This window comes from Lemur catta, chromosome 25 (assembly GCF_020740605.2).
Source record: "Lemur catta isolate mLemCat1 chromosome 25, mLemCat1.pri, whole genome shotgun sequence".
NCBI classification, from domain to species: Eukaryota; Metazoa; Chordata; class Mammalia; order Primates; family Lemuridae; genus Lemur; species Lemur catta.
In genome coordinates this window covers 6,411,957-6,431,494 of record NC_059152.1, presented here as the reverse complement: position 1 = coordinate 6,431,494, position 19,538 = coordinate 6,411,957, and the positions used below count along the sequence as shown (strand labels likewise).

At 37.7% G+C, this 19,538-nt stretch overlaps 1 protein-coding gene across 1 annotated transcript in view; it reads left to right on the top strand.

The window, feature by feature from the left end:
• The window catches only part of FMN2 (formin 2), a 222,729-nt gene that overhangs the window by 143,322 nt on the left and 59,869 nt on the right, over window positions 1-19,538 (top strand). The window contains 1 exon segment of the mRNA XM_045536998.1: window positions 13,103-13,195. Within this exon segment, the coding sequence (XP_045392954.1) occupies window positions 13,103-13,195 (93 nt within the window).

Sequence of the window (19,538 nt, the reverse complement as noted above, 5' to 3'; positions counted from 1 at the left end):
AAGGTAGCTTCCTATGCCTACTCTGTGTCTATGTTTTACATGCATTAACTTGTTTAATCCCTATGACGTAGATATTATCATTAATCCCCTCTTTAGTGATTAAGTAACTGCAAGTTTGAGATATTGAATGCCCTGCAAAAGGTCACATAGTATGAGCTGGGGCTGGATTTGGACCTGGAGATCCTGATCCAGAGCTCACACTCTTAACTGCAGCACTCACACTGCTTCCTTTTGGGGGCTCACTCCATGGAACCCTCCAGGGAAGGTTGAGAAGCCAAACATACAAACACAATTGCAGAGCAGTATAGTAACAACGTTGATAGAATAGCAACAGGATGCAGAATGGAAGGTGAGCCTGATTTTACCTAACTGGTTAGAGAAGACTTGAGTTAGGTATTGCCGTTAGAATCGAGTCATGAGGTATAAATACTCCACCAGGTGAAAAAATTTATGGAAGGAAATTTGAATAGTTGAATGAGCAGGTTCAATGAGATATTAGTGCATTCTTGGAATTTGAACTTAAATACTGGCTGAATGCAGGGAAGTAGAAAATTGATAAAGCCATAGAGATATGTAGTCACTAGATTATGAAATCCCACGCAGGCAGGAAGACTCTGGGTGGGCAAGGGGGTATGTGTGTGTGTGTGTGTGTGTGTGTGTGTGTGTGTGTGTATGTGTGTGTGTGTCCATAGAGGTGGTTAGGAAGGAAAAGGAGAGGACAGAGATGCATATGAGGCAGAGGAAATGTCCAAATGCCCCAGCATTCTTGGAACACAGTGACCATGAGATAATAGAAAACATGTTCCCATTATGGAAGCTCTACAAGGTCTATACCCTTTATTAGGAGTTTTCATTTTACCCTAAAATAAAATATCCAGTGACTGAAGGATTCTATTCAGGGAATTGAAATGATATGATTTATATCTCGAAAGTATTGCCCTGGCAAACATAGAATTTGTGAGACCAGTTAGGAAAGAGTTCAAATAGAAGATGGTACTTTTATTTTGACCAAGGAGGGAGACAGAGGGAGAAGGAAAGAACTAAACAAACCTTTCTATTTTAGGGGTAGTAAGGGTGGTAGGGAGTAACTGTTTAGAATTTTTTGTATCCTAGGTAATATACAAGTGCTTCCTAATAAAATTGTATCATTCCATGATTTCCTTCAAGTTTAACAGTATGTCGGTTACAATAATGTTTTGCTGTTTGAGATGTTTACGTTGCTTTCCGTAAGCTTTGAAAGAAGTGGATTTGTTTTCATTTGTGATATTTTTTGCAAAGTTGATAAGCTTCAAGTATTTCTCTTTCTCCTCACACTCTCCTCCACACCAACATGCACATGTACTCAATTTAAATAAACATTTTTCAGGATTCTTTGACTTTTGTACTGTTAATTTCTTGAATTGCCATTACTTTCAGTGGTAATTTTGGTAGTAAAAAGAAGAGTTAATTAATGAGAAGAAAATCAAGTCATTGGTCATTTAACTCTTGTGTTTGGTGCCATTTATTCATATTAGAAAAAATTATAAAGTTTTACTTCTTTTTACTGTTTGCTTTCTGACTCAGCTGCCTGGTGAAAACAACAGCTAATTAAAGATGATTAGTTCTCTGACATTCTGAGTTAAGATTTATTTTATAAATTATCCATGATTGTGTTACACTGTGTACTTGGCAAAAATGTTTGTCTTTTAAAGCAATAGCCAAGGTAAATTAATTCAAAGCCATAAGATTCTGTTTCCTTGAGGGACCCAGTATAAACAAATTATCACATGAAAGCTTGGTCTACGCATATGTGGTACACGTTTACCATAGGATTATGGTCTTTTACAACATCTCTGAGAATGTTTCATTCTCTGTGACCAAGTCATTTCTTTTTCTATTTGCAATTGGCAAAACTCCTACTCATGCTTCCAAATGATTAAGCTAAAATGAATCTCAGCTAAAATGAATCTACTTCGCTCAAATGGTTCCTCTTCAGTGATGCTGTCTGATGAACTTGACCTGTAGGAGAACGTTGATAAATGTGCATGGGTAGCTACATAAACAGTGATTTGTAGAGGGGTCTGACAACATGTGGAATGTGAGAGTATAAATGTCCAATAGCTTTTCAAATTTCACTGAAAATTTCATCTTGGGAAATACTGATTAATATTTTTCCAAAAAATGTTATAAGTCAGAGAATGTGAAGTATTGGAAAAAATGTGGATTGGTGAGAATTTTTACACTGATGATGGAATCGTAAATTGATTCACTCTTCCTGGAAAACCATCTGGCAATATATCATTAAGTTGAAAATTCCCCTACTCTCTGACCCACCATTTGGCCCCTAGGTAAATACCCCAGTGCACAGGTAACCAGGTGAAAATATATAATGGCATTCGTATTTATAGCAGCAGTGCCAAAACCCTTCAGATGTTTCTCAAAAAAAGTAATAGCTGAGTAAATTATGGTATCTTCTTTCAAAGAACATCTATTGAGCAGTGAAACTGATTGAACTACATTTACCTGCATTAAAAATGGATCAAATCTTGTTAATACAATCTTGAGAGAGAAAGCAAGTTGTGGAAAAAATGCAAACAGTATGATTTCAGTTTTTAAAGTTCAAATACATACATATATATATATAATATATATATATATATATAAATAAAACTAAACAATTACGGTAGTCCTCACTTATCCATGGGAGCTACATTGCAAGATCACTAGTGGATTCTTGAAGCCAGGAATAATACTGAACTCTATATGTTAATAATATATAAAATACTGTGTTTTTTCCTGTATGTGTATAGCTATGATAAAGTTTCATTTATAAACAAGGCACAATAAGAGATTAACAACCATAACAAATAATAAATAGAATAATTATAACCATATACTATAATAAAAGTTATGTGAATGTGGTTTCTCTCTTTCCCTTTCTCCCAAAATACTGTAACATTTTTGGACTGTGGTTGACCACAGGTAACTGAAACCATAGGAAGCAAAACTGCACAAGGGTGGGACTACTGTACTCATTTAGGGATAGCAAGGGGATGAGAAACACAAAATTGAAGGTAATAGTTACCTCTGGGCCTGCAGGAGGGACATGGGGGGAAGACATCGAAATCTTCCAAAGTATTGGTTATGTTCTGTTTCCTTTAGTTGGAGATTGACTATAGGTATTCATTTAATTATTCCTTACATGGTATGTACATGTTATATGCATTCCTTTATATGCAATATATCTTTAATAATTTAAGAAGGAAAAAATAGGCAACCACCCAGGAATATGTTTGAATTAGAGTTGAATTTAGTCATCTGGGCTCCACTACTTTAAAATGTGTGATTGCTCAGCCTTTTCTGTTCTTTATGAAGAAATTATATAACTTAGCAAATTCAAATGTAAACCTCATTAAAGAACATAGGAAATTTAATTAAAAGAACAAGCTATGTTTAAGAAGATGTTTTATGTTTGCAGATCCATGGTGCTAATAATATAAAACCTCTTGGGGAAAAAGCAGTCTGAAAAACGGGCACATTTTCTGGTTAATAATCCAAATAGATATTATTTATAAGCAATTAATAAAATGAACATTCACTACCTGTGCCAGAAAGCTGTGGAATACTTAGAGAAACATGACCCATTAATGTTGGTTACTGCCTCTGCTGGTTCGGAGCGAAGTTAGGAAAACAGAAACCACATTTATGATTTTTGTAGAAGTAATTTAACATAGAGAATTCAGTTAACACATGCTGAAGAATTAAAAAAGCCAAAAGGCAATGCTGACGTGAACATAGGAAGCAGCTGCCATCCACAGGGCCAGGGGAATGAAGTGAAGAGATTGGGGTGAGCAAAGAACCTAGAACTTCAGAGAAAGTGCGATGTGGGTCTTGACCCAGCCCAATGAGGAGAGGGTGTTGCTGCTGCCCAAGGGTACCTGAGGTGCTGGCGGGGTGGAGGAGAACGGGGTTTTCCCTGAAGAGCTGGGGCTGAGGAGCCCAGAGGTGGCGGCTCACACAGCTTGGATTGGGAAGTTGGAGGAGGGGTTCTGCTTGGCTATACTGGTGCTTTTTAAGGGTGCAGTGATGCTGGATTTGGGTGTATGGAGACAAGCCAGGAACTGCAGCCACCCACTGACTTGTGGAAATGAGAGATGTCTGGGAGGGTTGCTTAAGAGAGGAGCAAATTTCTTCAGCCTTTTTCTTCTTCTTCCTCACTCCTCCAACCCCTCCCTTGAGGAACCTGTTGGGAAGCCCAGTGGCAAAGGAGAAAGGTGGTTCTCTGAGTCCCCCAGGCTCTTAGTGCAAAAAAGTAGTCTTGAAGCTGAGAGACAATATCTTAATAAGTGACATACTGTTTATTTTATTCTTTAACTTCAAATTATGGACTTACATTATTCTTAAGGTGGTTTCATCCATCTCTTTTACGGCTCTCAATGGTAAGAATAAATGGAAGAGATTCATAACTTTTGGAGATACGTAAGCCACACTGTACCCTTCTTTTCCCAGTGAACATTTCTTCACGTTGTCTTCTCACCGTAGTTCTTATATCGTTGCTTTCTAGACAGCGTCAAAGATGATTACGTTCATTTCCAAAAGTTGAGTAGAAAAAATCAGAACAGAGGAAGTACGGAAGAGTCTGACCAATGTCCAATGCAGTAAAAAGGTGTTTTCCCTGCTTAAGTAGCACATTTCAGATAATAAATCCCCCATGTCTTATTTGGTTTTGGCAGTATTTGACTTATTGTTACCTCTGTTGTTCCCATGACTCTGGGGTCGTTCTTATTCAGGCCTTTGCTACCTTTCTATGCTATGTGTGGCCTTTGTGTCACAAAGTATACAACTTTGCATGTATAGCTGTTGGAATTCATGGTTCCTGTAAGCCCTATAATTTATCAAGAGTATCTGAACTCTTCCACTATGTTCTACAAGTTGAGACTTCACAGAAGTTAGAACCATTTTTAATTAATACAAGTAAAGAAAGAAGAACAGTTAACATGTATTGAGACACTCCCAGAAGCACTGTGCACCCCACACATTAACCATTGTGCCAAATCTGCTGGGCACAATGGTCCTGTGTCCACACTGCAGATGAGAAAACCAAGGTTTAGTGAATGAGCAGTTCAAATAAAGTCCTACCACTTCCAAAGCCTGGTTTCCCGACTGTGATGGTATGTTGCTTCACTGTTTAATTTTATAGAAGTAGCTTCAGTTTCTTCATCCAGGTTAATAGACAAATGATGTCTAAAGATACTAGTTATAAATCCCTAAGAGCCCTAAATGTATTTTATCTTTTTCCATATAACTTCCCTCTTACAACCATGTTGATAAATTGCTTTGAATTCCTAAAATACTTTTAAACGTTTAAGTCAGTGTTACTACTCTTAATTTTCTTTTGAGATGTGTTTAGTAGACTTTGAAGCTTCCCCAAACTTAAAAACCATCAACTCCCTAATAAGTCCCCGGCTTCATTTCATTTCTTTCTAGCACTGTTCCTTTGAATGCAAGACAAGATGGTACCCCCTTCAGCATCTCAGTAACTCACTCTGCATTTCAAATACTTCAGAATTTCTTTCTTCATATTGGTTCTCCCCTCCTCCTACATGTTTTTCTTCCTTCTTTTATGTGGTTCTTTTCATACCTCCTCCTTCATTGTCCCGTGAATTTAGGAAACTCAAGCTGACCAATGAGCCTCAACATGTTACTTGGCTTTAAACATATCTTTTGTTAGTTCTCTGTTCATAAACCCAAACTAGAAAATATTTCCATCTGAGAGTGGTCTGTCTTGAATTTTGATGTCGTAAGCACTGAACAAAATATTGTTTTATATCTTGAAAACAGATAGATGAGTAAGAGGTTAGCTCATTGGGGAAAATACACTTTGTCATTAAGTATTTTTACAGTCATAAACTAGTTTTGTACCACAGTGGAACTCATTAGCAAGACAATATTGCTAAAGCAAATGACAGCCACAGCTGCATCTGTTTCAGTTGGCAGATGTTAGTTATTGAAGCTTGATTGTGTGGGGTGTTTACTAAGCTTTTTTATGTACATGAACATCTTCTCTGGCAGTTACTCATTCCAGTTGTTAGTATCATCGCCTATCAGAATTGGAAGATGAGAGCAGCCTGTAGTGATGGTGCTCCTCTAGAAATACTCAAGGAGCCTCTAACGTTTCTAGGCAATTACACTTCAAGTCAGAATTTAATAATATTTTGAGGGACAGTCAATATGAAGCCAGGCACCTGGCCAGCAATACCAGGATCCTGCATAGGCTTCAGTGACAGTCATTTACACCCCTGATAGACATTAATTATCACCTAGTACTATAGCAATGGTCTCGCTATCGCTTAGGAAAATATCAGAGGAGACCAGGTGCTCACACCTGTAATCCAAGTGCTTTGGAAAGCCGAGGTGGGAGGACCACTTGAAGCTAGGAGTTTGATACTAGCCTGAGCAACATAGCAAGACCACGTCTTAAACAAATAATAATAATAATAATAATAATAATAAAGAAATTAGCCAGGCATGGTGGCATACACTTAGCTACTTGGGAGGCTGAGGTGAGAGGATCGCTTGAACCCAGGAGTTTAATGCTGCGGTGTACTATGGTCACATCTGTGGGTAGTCACTGCACTCCTGCCTGGGTGACAGAGTGAGGCTTTGTCTCTTAAAAGAAATAAGAAAAAGAGAGAGAAGGAGGGGGGGGGAGAGAGAGGGGGAAAGGGAAAGGAAAGAGCTTTGGATAAGTTCCTACATATATACATTCAGTACATTAGGATACATTGTACAATATGTTTTATGGACATTCCTTTTATATTCTGGATAAGGCACCATTTAATTCTAGAATGTAATCTTAAGGAAATTATTTATACAAATACTAAACGTTATCTTTTTTGCTGTTTCTGCATTTTGTTTTGATTTTTGCTTTCAAGTGGTGACATGGGGAGATTGGGTTTTCCCAAATCACTGTTCCAGTGCTCAGTCACTGCCTCCGTGAGTACTGAGAGTGGAGGAAGACACAGGGCGACAATTTGATGGTGCAGACTCAACAGGTTTTCAATGTGAAACCCAGCTGAGTTGGTGGTTCCTACCACACAGCGCAGGTCTTGATCGTGGCGTAGGTTGCAGCTTCCCTGTTAGGCCGGTCCTGTTGTTTTTGTTCTGGGAGTCATTCCTGGAAACCAAATGTAAAGCCCAATCTCTCTGCACTTGCAACTATTTTGTAAGCATCTTGCTGTGCCTGCATTGATCTGCTTTAAGTAGCTACAATGGTTTCTGTTTCCTAAAACTAAACCCAGAATCATGTACAAACCAGGCTTCCATGGGAAACAATTGGGCTTCAGAAGAACGCATTTTCTGATCTGATTGATCATAGTCATTTCTTCTCCTTTACATCTGTTATGTGGCTTCCTTCATACTTGCTGAGGCAGGTTTGTAGATGCCAATGAAACCTTCTGGAAGCTCGCAGAAAAGCATTGACTCTAAACTCTGATTAACATTCATTGAACTTGGAGACTAGTATAAATTACAGCTGATATATTCTAATTCCTCCCCCCCAAATAACCAGACACCCAATGGTCATGGTTCATTCATTTCAGGGAGTGGCATGGGATGTCTCTGGTTTAGTTTGCCAGTGATGAAGTGGGTTTGCTCTGCCCACGAGATACCACTCTGTTGGATAGCATGGATGTATTGGAGCCCATTTTTCATCCGGAATATCTGAGAGAATTTTTGTCTTCCTTTCCTCTGTCTTGGGTTTTCCTTTGTATTTGGAAGCCTAATGCATGCTTTCCAGTGTTAGCCCTTTAACATGATATAAAATCTTTTTGGCTCAGAAAGGTCTTTAAATTAAACAAAAGTTGACATGATTGGAATTACTCAGTTATGCCAACAGTCTCCTAACAAAATGTTTTTTAATATTTGGATTTGACCGTAATGTAAGTTTTCCAGGAACTCTATCTTTGTTCTGTTTTTAATAATGTTTCTAAATGACCCTTCAAGTTTGTCTGATTATAGTGTTTGGTATTTTAAAAAAAATTTACATAGTCACATACCAATTTTGAAGATAAGTCATAGCCAAGATGATACGTTGTGCAACATGATGTACTACAGTTAAGAGAAGAATGGGGTCAGATCTTCTAAAGAAATTTCCTTATTCCTTATATATTTTCTTATCACATTGAACATATTCAATATAGTATTGAATATTTAAGAATATATATGAGAATATATAAACTAATATATATGAGAATATAAAAATAAAATGTTACTGTTCTATTTTTATATTTATCCAACAGGCCCGTCCACCTTCCTTCCTTCCTTTCCTGTCTTCCTTTTATATACATATATATATATATATATAGATGGGTACTCACTCTGTTGCTCAGGCTGGAATGCAGTAGTGTGATCATAGCTCACTGAAACCTCAAACTCCTGGGAGCCAACTGATGCTCCTGCCTCAGCCTCCGAAGTTACTGAGAACACAGGCATGATCCACCAAGCTCAGCCCCTCCCTTCTCAATATAGTAAAGCAACAACCACCTACAAATAATTGTACAGGTTTTATATCGCAATAAACAGATTTGGAAATTTGGATTGGGGTCTTGGTGCATTTTGCATAAGACTTACATGGTGTTATATGTCAGCCACTACTGGAGACTTAATATCCAGACTAAGGAAAGCTCCGATCATGGGCATAGTGAAAAGCACTTTCTTTTATACAAGGTTTTAGTGCTTCCTTTGTATTTTAGACACAAGGCACATGGAGGTGAATAGATTAGCCCTTGACTTCAAGAGACAGGAGCTATAATCAGAGACAAAGATAAACAAACAAATGCAGTGAGTTGATGTCATTAACAGCTGCCATTTTTATTTTATTTTGTTTTATTTTATTTTTGAGAGCTTCCTAACAGCCAGCTAGCTTCAAGTTCAACTTCTAGTTGGGGCTCAGATCATTTAAGTAACTAGCCCAAGGTTACATAGCTAGTGGTAGAACTACGCTTGGATCCAGATCTATTTCATCCAAAGCTTTGCTTTTATCCTGTATCATTCACACATGTTCTGTAGAAAAAAGAGGTGCAAAGTTCAGGGGAAGATAAACGGTAAGGGTATGTCAGGTGGGTGAATAGTATGGATAAAGCTTGGAGAAATTTGAGTAAGTATGACAATTTGCATATTAACAAGAAGTTCGCTATGATAGGAAGGTACAGTTACTTTATCCATTTGTTCAGCAGATAATTGTTGAATGCATGTTGCCTGCCATGGATTATTCTAAGCACCCATAATACAGTGGACTGAGTAAATGGAGATTGGTAGCAGATATAAGGGTAGGGGAGAAATCTGCCCTCCAAGAGAGCAGACTTGTTCTGTGACTAATCACGAGACCTGAACTGTCAATAGTAGTCATATTTTTTTATACTTTTTAATTGCATGAGTATTTATGTGAATATATCTGCAGTATTTTAAAACAACCTCCAGCCATATCATTCCATGCAGCGTACACTGTAAAAGAGACCTACTCAGTATGTAGTTGGGAACTCTAATAATCAGAGCAGCTTAGCAAGGAAAAAGCCACCTGGCAGCCACATGAACGGACATCACCGAAACCCCACCAGACACTAGACAGACGTCTTTCGTGGCTTCTGGAAGAAGGACTGGAGTTGAGATGAGGCAGAAGGTCTGGCAGAAATGACCTTACATTTTTCTAGATCTGAAATTCTATTTGTTTCTCACTGTGTACAGAAAATCCTGTAGGCTAAGGGCAAAAGATAGAAGTAATAGAAAAAAAGTAGTTTCGTATGCATTTATGTTAAGACGACGGTTCATTTAGTTGAACTACAGTTGGGCCAAGGACATTTATAAAGCAAAGGGAAAATTAATCTAAACCACAAAATCTTTAAAGCTGAGGGAAAATTATCATGGCATGCATTTTCTTATCTATTGAACATTCTCAAAAGTTACCAAGTAAAAATGAAGACCCAGAGAAATTTCAATACCGTTTAGAAGACTGGTCACAGTGTGTGGTCTAAGTCTGCTTTCCTAGCTACTGAAATCCTCCCTAAAGGCACCAGACCCTTAGATGATTCAGCAAGTTCCTAGAATTAGGGTGTTCGTACGGCACCCTAGACTTCAAGACACTATAGATAGCATCATGAAGAAAAGGATGGCTATTACTTCCATTTTCTAATTTAATAAATGGGAAATAATTGTGACGAACAGTCAAAATGTTAATTTTGCCTGCCTCTGGCTTTTAAGCTTTGAAAATCAGACCAGGTGAGAGATTGGGTTTTGTTTTTTTTTTTCCATGCTGGCCTGAGCTATTAGACATTAGGCTATTATTAGCATTTTTACTTTTCTCATTGGGATTGCAAAATAAAGACTGTGTATTCTAGTAGAAGACAAGTTCCCTGGGGACAGAGGTTTTGTCCGTTCTGTTCATGGCAGCAGCCAGAGCGCCTGAAGCAGTCTGTTGGATTAGTAGATAGTCGATCAATATCTGTGTCATGTGTGAATAGATTGGTTAGCAATTATAACAGAAACTGCTCAGAGACCTTTGGGAACATTTGTTCACCTGACTTTGCCAGAAATAATTCACTGAAATGGTAAGAGGGGCCCATAAATCTCGACCTCATTTCCTTTAAGTGATGCAACTTGTCCTTATTATTATGCATCTGGAGACATTTTAGAAAAGCAGAATTTCTGGCTATCTGCGGCTGCCATAAGGGATGCAGCCCATAGGAAGTTGCCTGCAGCTGTCTCGTCATCTGACTCATCCCTTCCACATTTCTGATAAGGAGTCGGCTAGTTTCTGGCTCCTTCCAGCAATGAAGTGCTCACCATCTCACAGGGCAGGTTACTTCACCGCAGGAGTTCCCTAGACATTAGCCATGCCCTTGACATAGAACCAGAATCTCGCTCTCACGACTGCTCGTTCAGCTTCCTCCTTCCTCGGGATCAACGCGGAGTGTGTCGACACCCACTCATCCATGACTCCACACTTCAGCACACTGAAAACGGCTACTGTGTTGCATCTGAGACTCCTCCAGGCTGAACTCCACCTGCTGGTCTTGTAGAAACAAGAGCAGCAATAGCTACTATTTTTGATGTACCTACTTATATATCCCGAGTTGAGTTTCAGGCATTTTCCACACATTTCAGCTCATCGTCGCGCTGATGTTAGAGATTTTATTACACTCGCTGCCGGATGATGCAACCAAGGTTAGGTAATTAACCCCAACTCACAAGGCAGATTCATTTGATGGGTGAACTAGAATTTAAACCCTGTGTCTGCTAGATTCCAAAATCTAGAATGTTATTTCCACTTGGGTAGTTATTTATCCAGCAGTGAACCCATCCAACTACAGCTGGTTGCCTGAGTCAAGCACTGTACCTACAAATGGAACTGAGATGCATTTCCTTTCAAGTAGCTCAGTCTGGTGGGGCAGAAGAGACACAATCACAAATAACCTTAATACAGTGAAGTAGCTGATATCGAATCCCACCTCCTCAGCCTATGAACTATGTAAATGTGGGCGGTCTCTTTGTACTTCATTTTTTTTTCTGATATAAAGCAAGCAATTAATAACCTACTTCAAAGGGTTTTATGAGGATTGAATGGGACGACACATGTAAGGCGCTTAGAAATAGTCCCTGGCACGTAGAAAGTACTCAGTAAATAACAGCTTTAACTCTGGGTGCACAAGATGTAGTGAGCTAAGTGTCCTGTTTTGGCTTGAGTCATTTAGGTTAGGTGGTGGTACCACCAACGTAGGGATAAGAAGGGAGTTAGCAGGTAGCATGTTGAGAGAAGGCTGTGATGAGTTGTGTGTTGAAAATACTGAGTGTTTGACATTGGTGGACATTTAATGTGTGAGTCTGCAGCTTTGAGATACCTGGGCTTAGGGATAAGGACAGGACAGTAACCAGCCTCCCCCCTGGGAGAGGTAACCTAGGCAGAGATGGGGTGTGAGGGGTTCATGGGCGCAGAGAACCCTATGTGTGCCTACACCCATCTTAGATTTCATTACTCCAAATTGTCATTTACGTCTGATGGAGAAAATGTATGCTAACAGTACAGCCTTCTCATGTTCCCCTGATTAGACAAGCTAATGACCTGGAGGGGGAAAAATAAGAGGAAAATACAGCTTTATAAGAGAAAGAAAACATATTAGAAGTGCAGTTACAGAGTCTCCTTGGAGAATCGGCAACCTTATCTTGAGAATTACAGTGAGAGTGTGTTTTCTTGCATCACACGTGTCTCTATCCGAAGTTTTGTCTTTCAATTATACTTTTCAGTTTCAGATTACTTCCTTTCTGGCTTAGGTTTATTGCTGTCACCGTAATGGCAGACGTTTCTCCAGAAATATTCTTTGAGATACTTCTTAATTAACCCAAGAAGAATCCGTAGGAGGGAAATAGTATAAACTTTGGTGTTAGATCGGGATTTCAATTATGAATTTGCTACTTATTGTCTGTGAACCTTTGAGCAAATTAGTGTCTTATTTAAGCCTTAACTTCTTCAGCTGTAAACAGGGGTAATAATGTCTGCTGGCTTATTTTAAGGATGAAGTTAATGGATAAAATGCATCTGGCATCTAATAGATGTGCTGTAATTATTGGTTGCTACACTAACATTATCACCAATGTTATTTGTTATTTTTCAGGAATTTGGACTTCAATTAGGAATAAAGTTATATTAGAAGTCAGTTGGTAATGACAATGATAGAAAATTGTTACATATTACATCGCTATGTGCCAGGTGCTATTCTAACACTTTACATCTATTAACAGGTTTGATCCTTATAGCTGTACTGTGAAGTAAGCCTTAGTATCATTCTTGTTTTACAGATGAAGAGACTGAGGTTTAGACTTTAAGGACCTTGCTCAAATTATTGGTTTGGAAATAATCAGACTGAGATTATAGACCACACAGAATTTCTTTTTACAATCCTTTAATAGGAAGCCTTGATCATAGGCTTCTCATGTCAGTATTTGGATGTTTCCAAAATAGGTATAGAGCATACGCCAGTTAGAGTGGTTCTGCCATTAGCTAATATGTTTTTAAGATTGAATGCTCCATTAACAGTGTGACACTCCAAACAATGTCTCTCTCTGATTTCAGCCTGTGAAGTTGAAGCAGAGAAAGTGTACCAGGTCTCCTCAAAAGAGCACATGCAGCCTTTCAAAGAAAACATGGAACAATTTATTATTCAAGGTAAATTTTGCAGAGATGTGTTATTTTTTCCTCCCTTTTCAGCACCAAGGTAGAAGACAATTTTTAAAAATTACATGTTGGTTTAAAGGGGATTATTTTGACATTACAGAAAAAAACAGATTAAGTTTAATCATGAGTAACGGAATTGTGAGAGGCTAGCAATTAGCTAAACATGCTATTTTGTGGATAATACTCATTATTATTGGTTTTTTGCCTGACAGTAAATACACTAGATATTAGTTAAACTTGCTCATATTTATAAAGACATTTTAAAAATTCTATGCTTTTTGTGGCAGAAAATTAGCTATTCTTTTAAGTTTTAACTATGCTTATGACCTCAGTTCAGTCTGGTATTTATTTGGTTTGTCAAAACATTGTACCCAAAGAACAAAGTATATTGATTTTTTTTCAGGTCTTCAGAATATTATTTGCTATTTTTTTAATAGGATACATTATTACCAATGGATATTTAACACCTTTCTTCCAGGGAGGTTGAAAACTTTATAAATATTACCTCATTGACTCTTCCCACATCCCTAGGAGATAAGCAGAGTTGGAAACTTTTAGAAGACACTAAACAATTTTTTTTTTAAAAGGAAAAAAATATATTAAAAGTCTTGCTATTTGAAATTATCAAAACTTACAATTATATCAAAGCATTTAGTACTCAAAATATTTCAGTTTTGGAATGTTACCCTGTAGATCAGATCTGTGTCATGCCCTACCCTGGGAAAGTTCTTACTGCTCAGGAATTCTGCTGGAGGCTGGCATGGCATGAGACTGAGGCCAAGTAGCACTCTGAAGACTGGCTCCATCCTCTGTTTGTTAGGTTTTCATAGATTGTTCAAATGTCATTAACAACGATTTACAATGAATGAGTCATACTACAATTTGATCAAATGTTAAGCACAGCTTTTTTTTTTTTTAGATGGGAAAATACGATTTAATCGTTTGCGATAATCATGAAGATTGAAATAGAACTCTGGTCAGATTCGTAAATAAAAGTGATTGTCATTTTCAAATCCTGAGGTCCTCATGACTTAGAGTGGAAAATCTACTCGCTGATTCCTACAAAGTCCTTTGGCCAAAATCATTAGTCCTGTAGTTATGTATTAGAAGACCCTGTTAGTGTTGAATAAAACTGTTCTACTTTTTCCATTCAGTGGGGTTTTATATTTACTGTTTTTGAAGATATATAAAATTCAAATAGCTATTATGTAAAGATATTCCATCTTATAAACTTGCTAAACTCTTCTTAATATAATAATATGTGATTTTTTAAAGGTTTTCTTTGGAGATATCACTGCAAATAATGACAGGGTTTTTGGTGTTTTTTTTTTGTTTGTTTGTTTGCTTTCTAGGTTTTTTTTTTTTTTTTTTGTCCTTCCATTTGTTTTTTTCTGGCTGTGTTGCATTGACTGGTACCTGCAGTGTAATATGGACAGAAAGAGTGGAAATGTCATTTTGTAAAGGGGCATGAGTAGAGCATTAGAAAGAATTATTCTGAGCATCTTTGTAAACAAATTACCACAAATTGATTGAAGAGTTTCTTCTTTATTTTTTCCCTCTGCTACTTTGCAAGTTATATTCTATTTCTTTATCCTTTTAATGTATGCCTTTGTTATTTTGACACAGTTCTTTTTTGTGTATTGTTAAGGTACGCACATAGTGTTTTGATACACATATTACCTAGTGACATGATTACTATAGTCAAGCAAATGAACATATTCCTCATTTCATGTAGTTACCTGTGTGTGTGTGATAAAAGTACTTACAATTTATTCTCTCAGCAGACTTACAGTATGTAAAACAATGTTATGAACTATAGTCCTTATGCTGTACAATAGATCTCTGGGCTCATATATGCTACATAATTGCAATTTTATACCTTTCGTTCTCCACCTCCCTGTTTCCCCCAACCTCCCACGATGTCTAGTCTGTTTCTATGTATTCGAGTTGTTTGTTTGTTTGGTTTGGTTTTTTTTTTTATTTATGTATTTATTTTTAAACTACCCATATAAGTGAGATAAGGCAGCATTTTTCTTTCTGTTAAAACAATTCTTTAACAAAGTTTAACATTGCTATTTTTAATTCCCTCTAAACAATACAAGTCCTTAGCATCTTTTAATACTAATCTCACCCATATATTTATATGCCATTCTTTTCCAGTGTTTTAGTTTCATTTTATGTTTTTGAAAACTCCTAAAATATAGAATTATTATCATCTGATTTATTCATTTTTCGGTTTAAATGTAACTAAATGCCATTTTCTTTGCGTACCGTTCCTTCATATCATGCCTGCCTGCTAAGATTATTTTCCTTCTCTCTGAAGCACACCCTTTACTAGTTACACTTTGTGTGGAAATGTCTATTGTGCTTGTTTTTTTAGAGATAGATTTGCTAATTATAAAATTCTGGGTTCAAAGTAAATTCCTTTCAGCCGTCTGGAGGCCTCTGACTCCTCTCTCTCCTTGCTGCATCGACAACTCGACTTGGGTCCAATTTTTGTTTCTTTGTTTTTAATCTAAATTTTCTCTCAGGCTCTTTTATGTTTTTCTATTTCTCCATATGTTTGTTTTGGCTACTCATCAGGAGGCACTACCAGCCAAAACTATTTTAAGATAAATTCTTGCCTTGCATGTTAGGATCACACGTTGTGCATTGGGGCCCAATGCCGCGCGATTGCCCATTTGGGGTAACGGTTTCTTATATGGGAGGGTTTCCCCTTCCACCCAGAGCCACTGGTGAGATGGACATATTTCCTTGATGTCTAATGTGAGGTGATGCTTTTCCGTTTCTTCTCTTAAGGTGTCTCTTTGGATCCTTTGCAGGATTCCAGGGCTGTGCAAAATTTTCCTGTGTGGCCTTTCAAACTCAAGTTCTAGGTTGCTGGGTTTGGTGATGCCCCAGGGGAGTGCTGGCTTACACCTCTTTGCAATCCTGCTCCTGTTTGTTTTTATGGCCTCAGAGAATTTTCCTTCTTTTCTATCCAACTCAGCCATGCATTCAGTTTTACTTCCATCCAGCTTTTTTTACGCACTTTGTTGTAAAAGTTTTTCGATAACTAGTCCATAGTACTGTTGACAAGAGAAGTCTATCTTGGTTTTTTCTTTCTCAATGAAAATATCTTTGAAATAATTATGTGTTTCAGTACATTCGTTTAATAGCTTCAGAGTATTTCATTATAAAAAGTACCAAAACTTAGTTGCTCATTTCTCTACTTCTCAACCTTTTCTCTAACAGCATTGCTTTAAAAAAGAAAAGGATTCTAGTGAATAAATGTCTATATGTCTCACGATGCATGCTGGTGCAGTACACTCCTAAATGCTGAGCTGCTGGGTCAGAAGCAATATGAGCCTTACTCCTGACGTCTCTTTCTCCTCTGTCCCTCCCAGCCTTCCCTCCCTCCCTAGTCTTTACTGAGTCCTAGGGCTTACTGGTTGCATTATCCCAGCCCCAAACCAGCTCACTCTTTTCTTATGCTAACCTTCCTAACAGGTCTTTTTCCTTGTCACTGTCATTCTATTACATGACAATCACCAATAACCCCTTAATAACCTGCAGTGTTCTGGAAAAGATCAAATTATGGCAGTATCATGATTATTAAAGTGTGTGAATGCTCAAACCAAACCTAGATATGTTTAAGATATAGAGCTTAACAGGTTTTACACTACATCAAATATCTAAAATATATACTTTAAAAATATCTCCTTATTTGCCTTCCATGTTAGATAATGCACTATTAACTGCATTTTTTTTTTTTTTTTAATGGTTAAGTCTAAGCTTTTCTTCCTTAGGTCCTGGACATTCAAATTCTGCCATGATGATGATTCCTGACCTAATTGTTGTGTTCTTGTAGCAGAACCCTTCATGGCTGATGTGAAACTTTCTAGTTTTTTGAAGAAAAGTCAGCTAGAAACCGAGTTCCTGATGAGGACTTTTAAAATTTTAAACCTTTTTTGTTAAAGCAACTCTGGTGTAATGAAACCCAAGGGTCCACTTATTGGTTACTTAGGAAATACCAACAGGCTGATTCAGAGGGAAATAGTCATAACTTAATAAATTTAAAATGACAAAGTTTTCTGGACCCATGTTCTCACTAGGTGTTACTTGGGCATTTGGACCATTGGGAACATAAGAATGGAGGAAGTGTGTTCATGTAGGATGTCTCTGGTTACCTGTCTCTGCTCTGAAAATAAGCAACACTTGTGAGCCATAGATCCAAGGCATGGTGGAGTGCATGGGTATAATTGCTCCTCTCTCCTCTGCATGAATGAAATCTTAGTGTGAGACATCGATAAGCATGCAAACTTACGAGAGAAGTCATCTAACCCAGATGGCAAATGGTCTCATTTCATGTGCCCACTCTGATAGGTTGGCAGTGGCTTTTTAGAGCCCTGTTTTGAGGATACTTCTTAGGTCTTACCTAGATTCTTGGGTTTGAAAGTAGTTAGTGATATCTGCCACAGGATGAATTTCCTTTGAAAATTTTGGACTTGAAGATCTTAAGACTTTGTCTTTTCCTTAGCTCTCCACGGTGGCTCTTTAGACTTCAAACCTCTCTTGACTCTGTAAAAGCTTTAGGAATTGTTCAGCTTATGTTTCCTAGGTGGTTCCTTGCTTGGACCTCTAAGTGTCATTCGCTTAATACTCGGCGAAACTTAAGGACCTCAATGCAGAAAAGATCCTCCTTTTAGCCGCTTTAGTCTCCCTGAACTCCTATCTGTATTTCCTCAAGTCCGCATGACAGCTTTGCTTATTTGGGAACTCCCTCCCAGGGCCTATGATCTGGAAATTGCCTTCATACAGAAATCCAGGAAGACTGAAGGGCAAAACAGAGACTAGAGTTTAGTGCTGCCTGTTGTCCAATACATGAAAACTACTGTTTCATATGTTTTATCCAGCTTTCTAGTTAATTATAGCAGGAGGGTAAGTTTGGTTCTTGTCATTCAAGTGCAGGCGTGGAAGTCTCTTTCCACTAGTTTAAATTGAATACAGGACAGACATGGTGGTTCATGCCTGTAATCCCAGTACTTTGGGAGGTCAAGGCAGGAAGATCACTTGAGGCTGGGAGTTCAAGACCAGCCTGGACAACATAGCAAGACCCCATATCTATAAAAAATTTAAAATTTAGCCAGCTGAGGTGGTACATACCTGTGGTCCTAGCCACTCAGGAAGCTAAGCCGGAAGGATCACCTGAGCCCAGGAATTGAAGGTTGCAGTGAGCTCATGCCACTGCATTCCAGCCTCGGGTGACAGAGCGAAACCCAGTCCCCCCAAAATTAATTAATTAAGTACAGTTCACTCTCTTTTGCTTGTTATAATGTCACATCATAACAGGCTGCACCTGCCTCCGTGCAGAGCTTTTTGGCCAGCTATTTTCTGTTATGTTTCTGATCTTGTCTCCTTTACAAGTTTCTTCTTGACACCTTGGACTATAGTGCACTTTTGTTTCTGCACCTTTTTTCCTATTTTTCATTGTTTACCCTCTCCAGTCCCTGCTTCTTTTTGCACTTAACTAAGGCTTGTTCATCATTTTAGTCCCAACTCAAATATGTTGCCTTTGTCTTTTCCTTAGTGACTTCTCTCTCAGTAGGCAAATGGGTGTTTCACTTAACTGTACTCATAACTAACTTTTCACTATCATGGCTTTGGAGTCAGATTGCATGAGCTTGAATCCTATCTCTTTCATTTAATATTTCTGGTATCTTGGGTAGGCTTTTTAACTGCGAATTTCCTGATTGTAAATGGGAATAATTATAGTGCCTTTTTGTAGGGTTTTATTATTGTGGGTTATTATGTGAAAGAATTAGAACAGTAATATCAACATCATGTCTATTAATATTCCCACTGAAACATCTCCATACCATCAATAGGCATGACTATGTATTTCTCTCCCCATCTGTCATTTTCTTGAAGGGTAATGCTATATAATATTTGCCTACATGCGAGTCCCTAACAAAGCATCCAAAACATATTGGACATGCAAATGTTTGTTGAAACACTGCAATGTTAAATTATGTGGCTTTTGTTTCTAGGATTGTAACATCCTAGCTTTTAAGCATTGTTTTGGCAAGTAAATTTAGGAAGAAAGGAAAACACATCAGGTGAATTTTTTTTTATTTTTTATTTCAAGCAGTTTTGGGTTTTGATATTTTTGTATCCACAAGTTGGAGTTAGTAGGTGTTGCTTTTATTATTTAAAGCTGTCTTAAAACATGAATTTGTATATCTTTAGATAAAGGCTCATGGAGATTTTTGGATCCTAATTAGGATCCTAATTTAAGTTCAGCTTAATATGAGTAAATGAGTATGTTCACTTTTTTTATTTCTTTGGAAAGGAA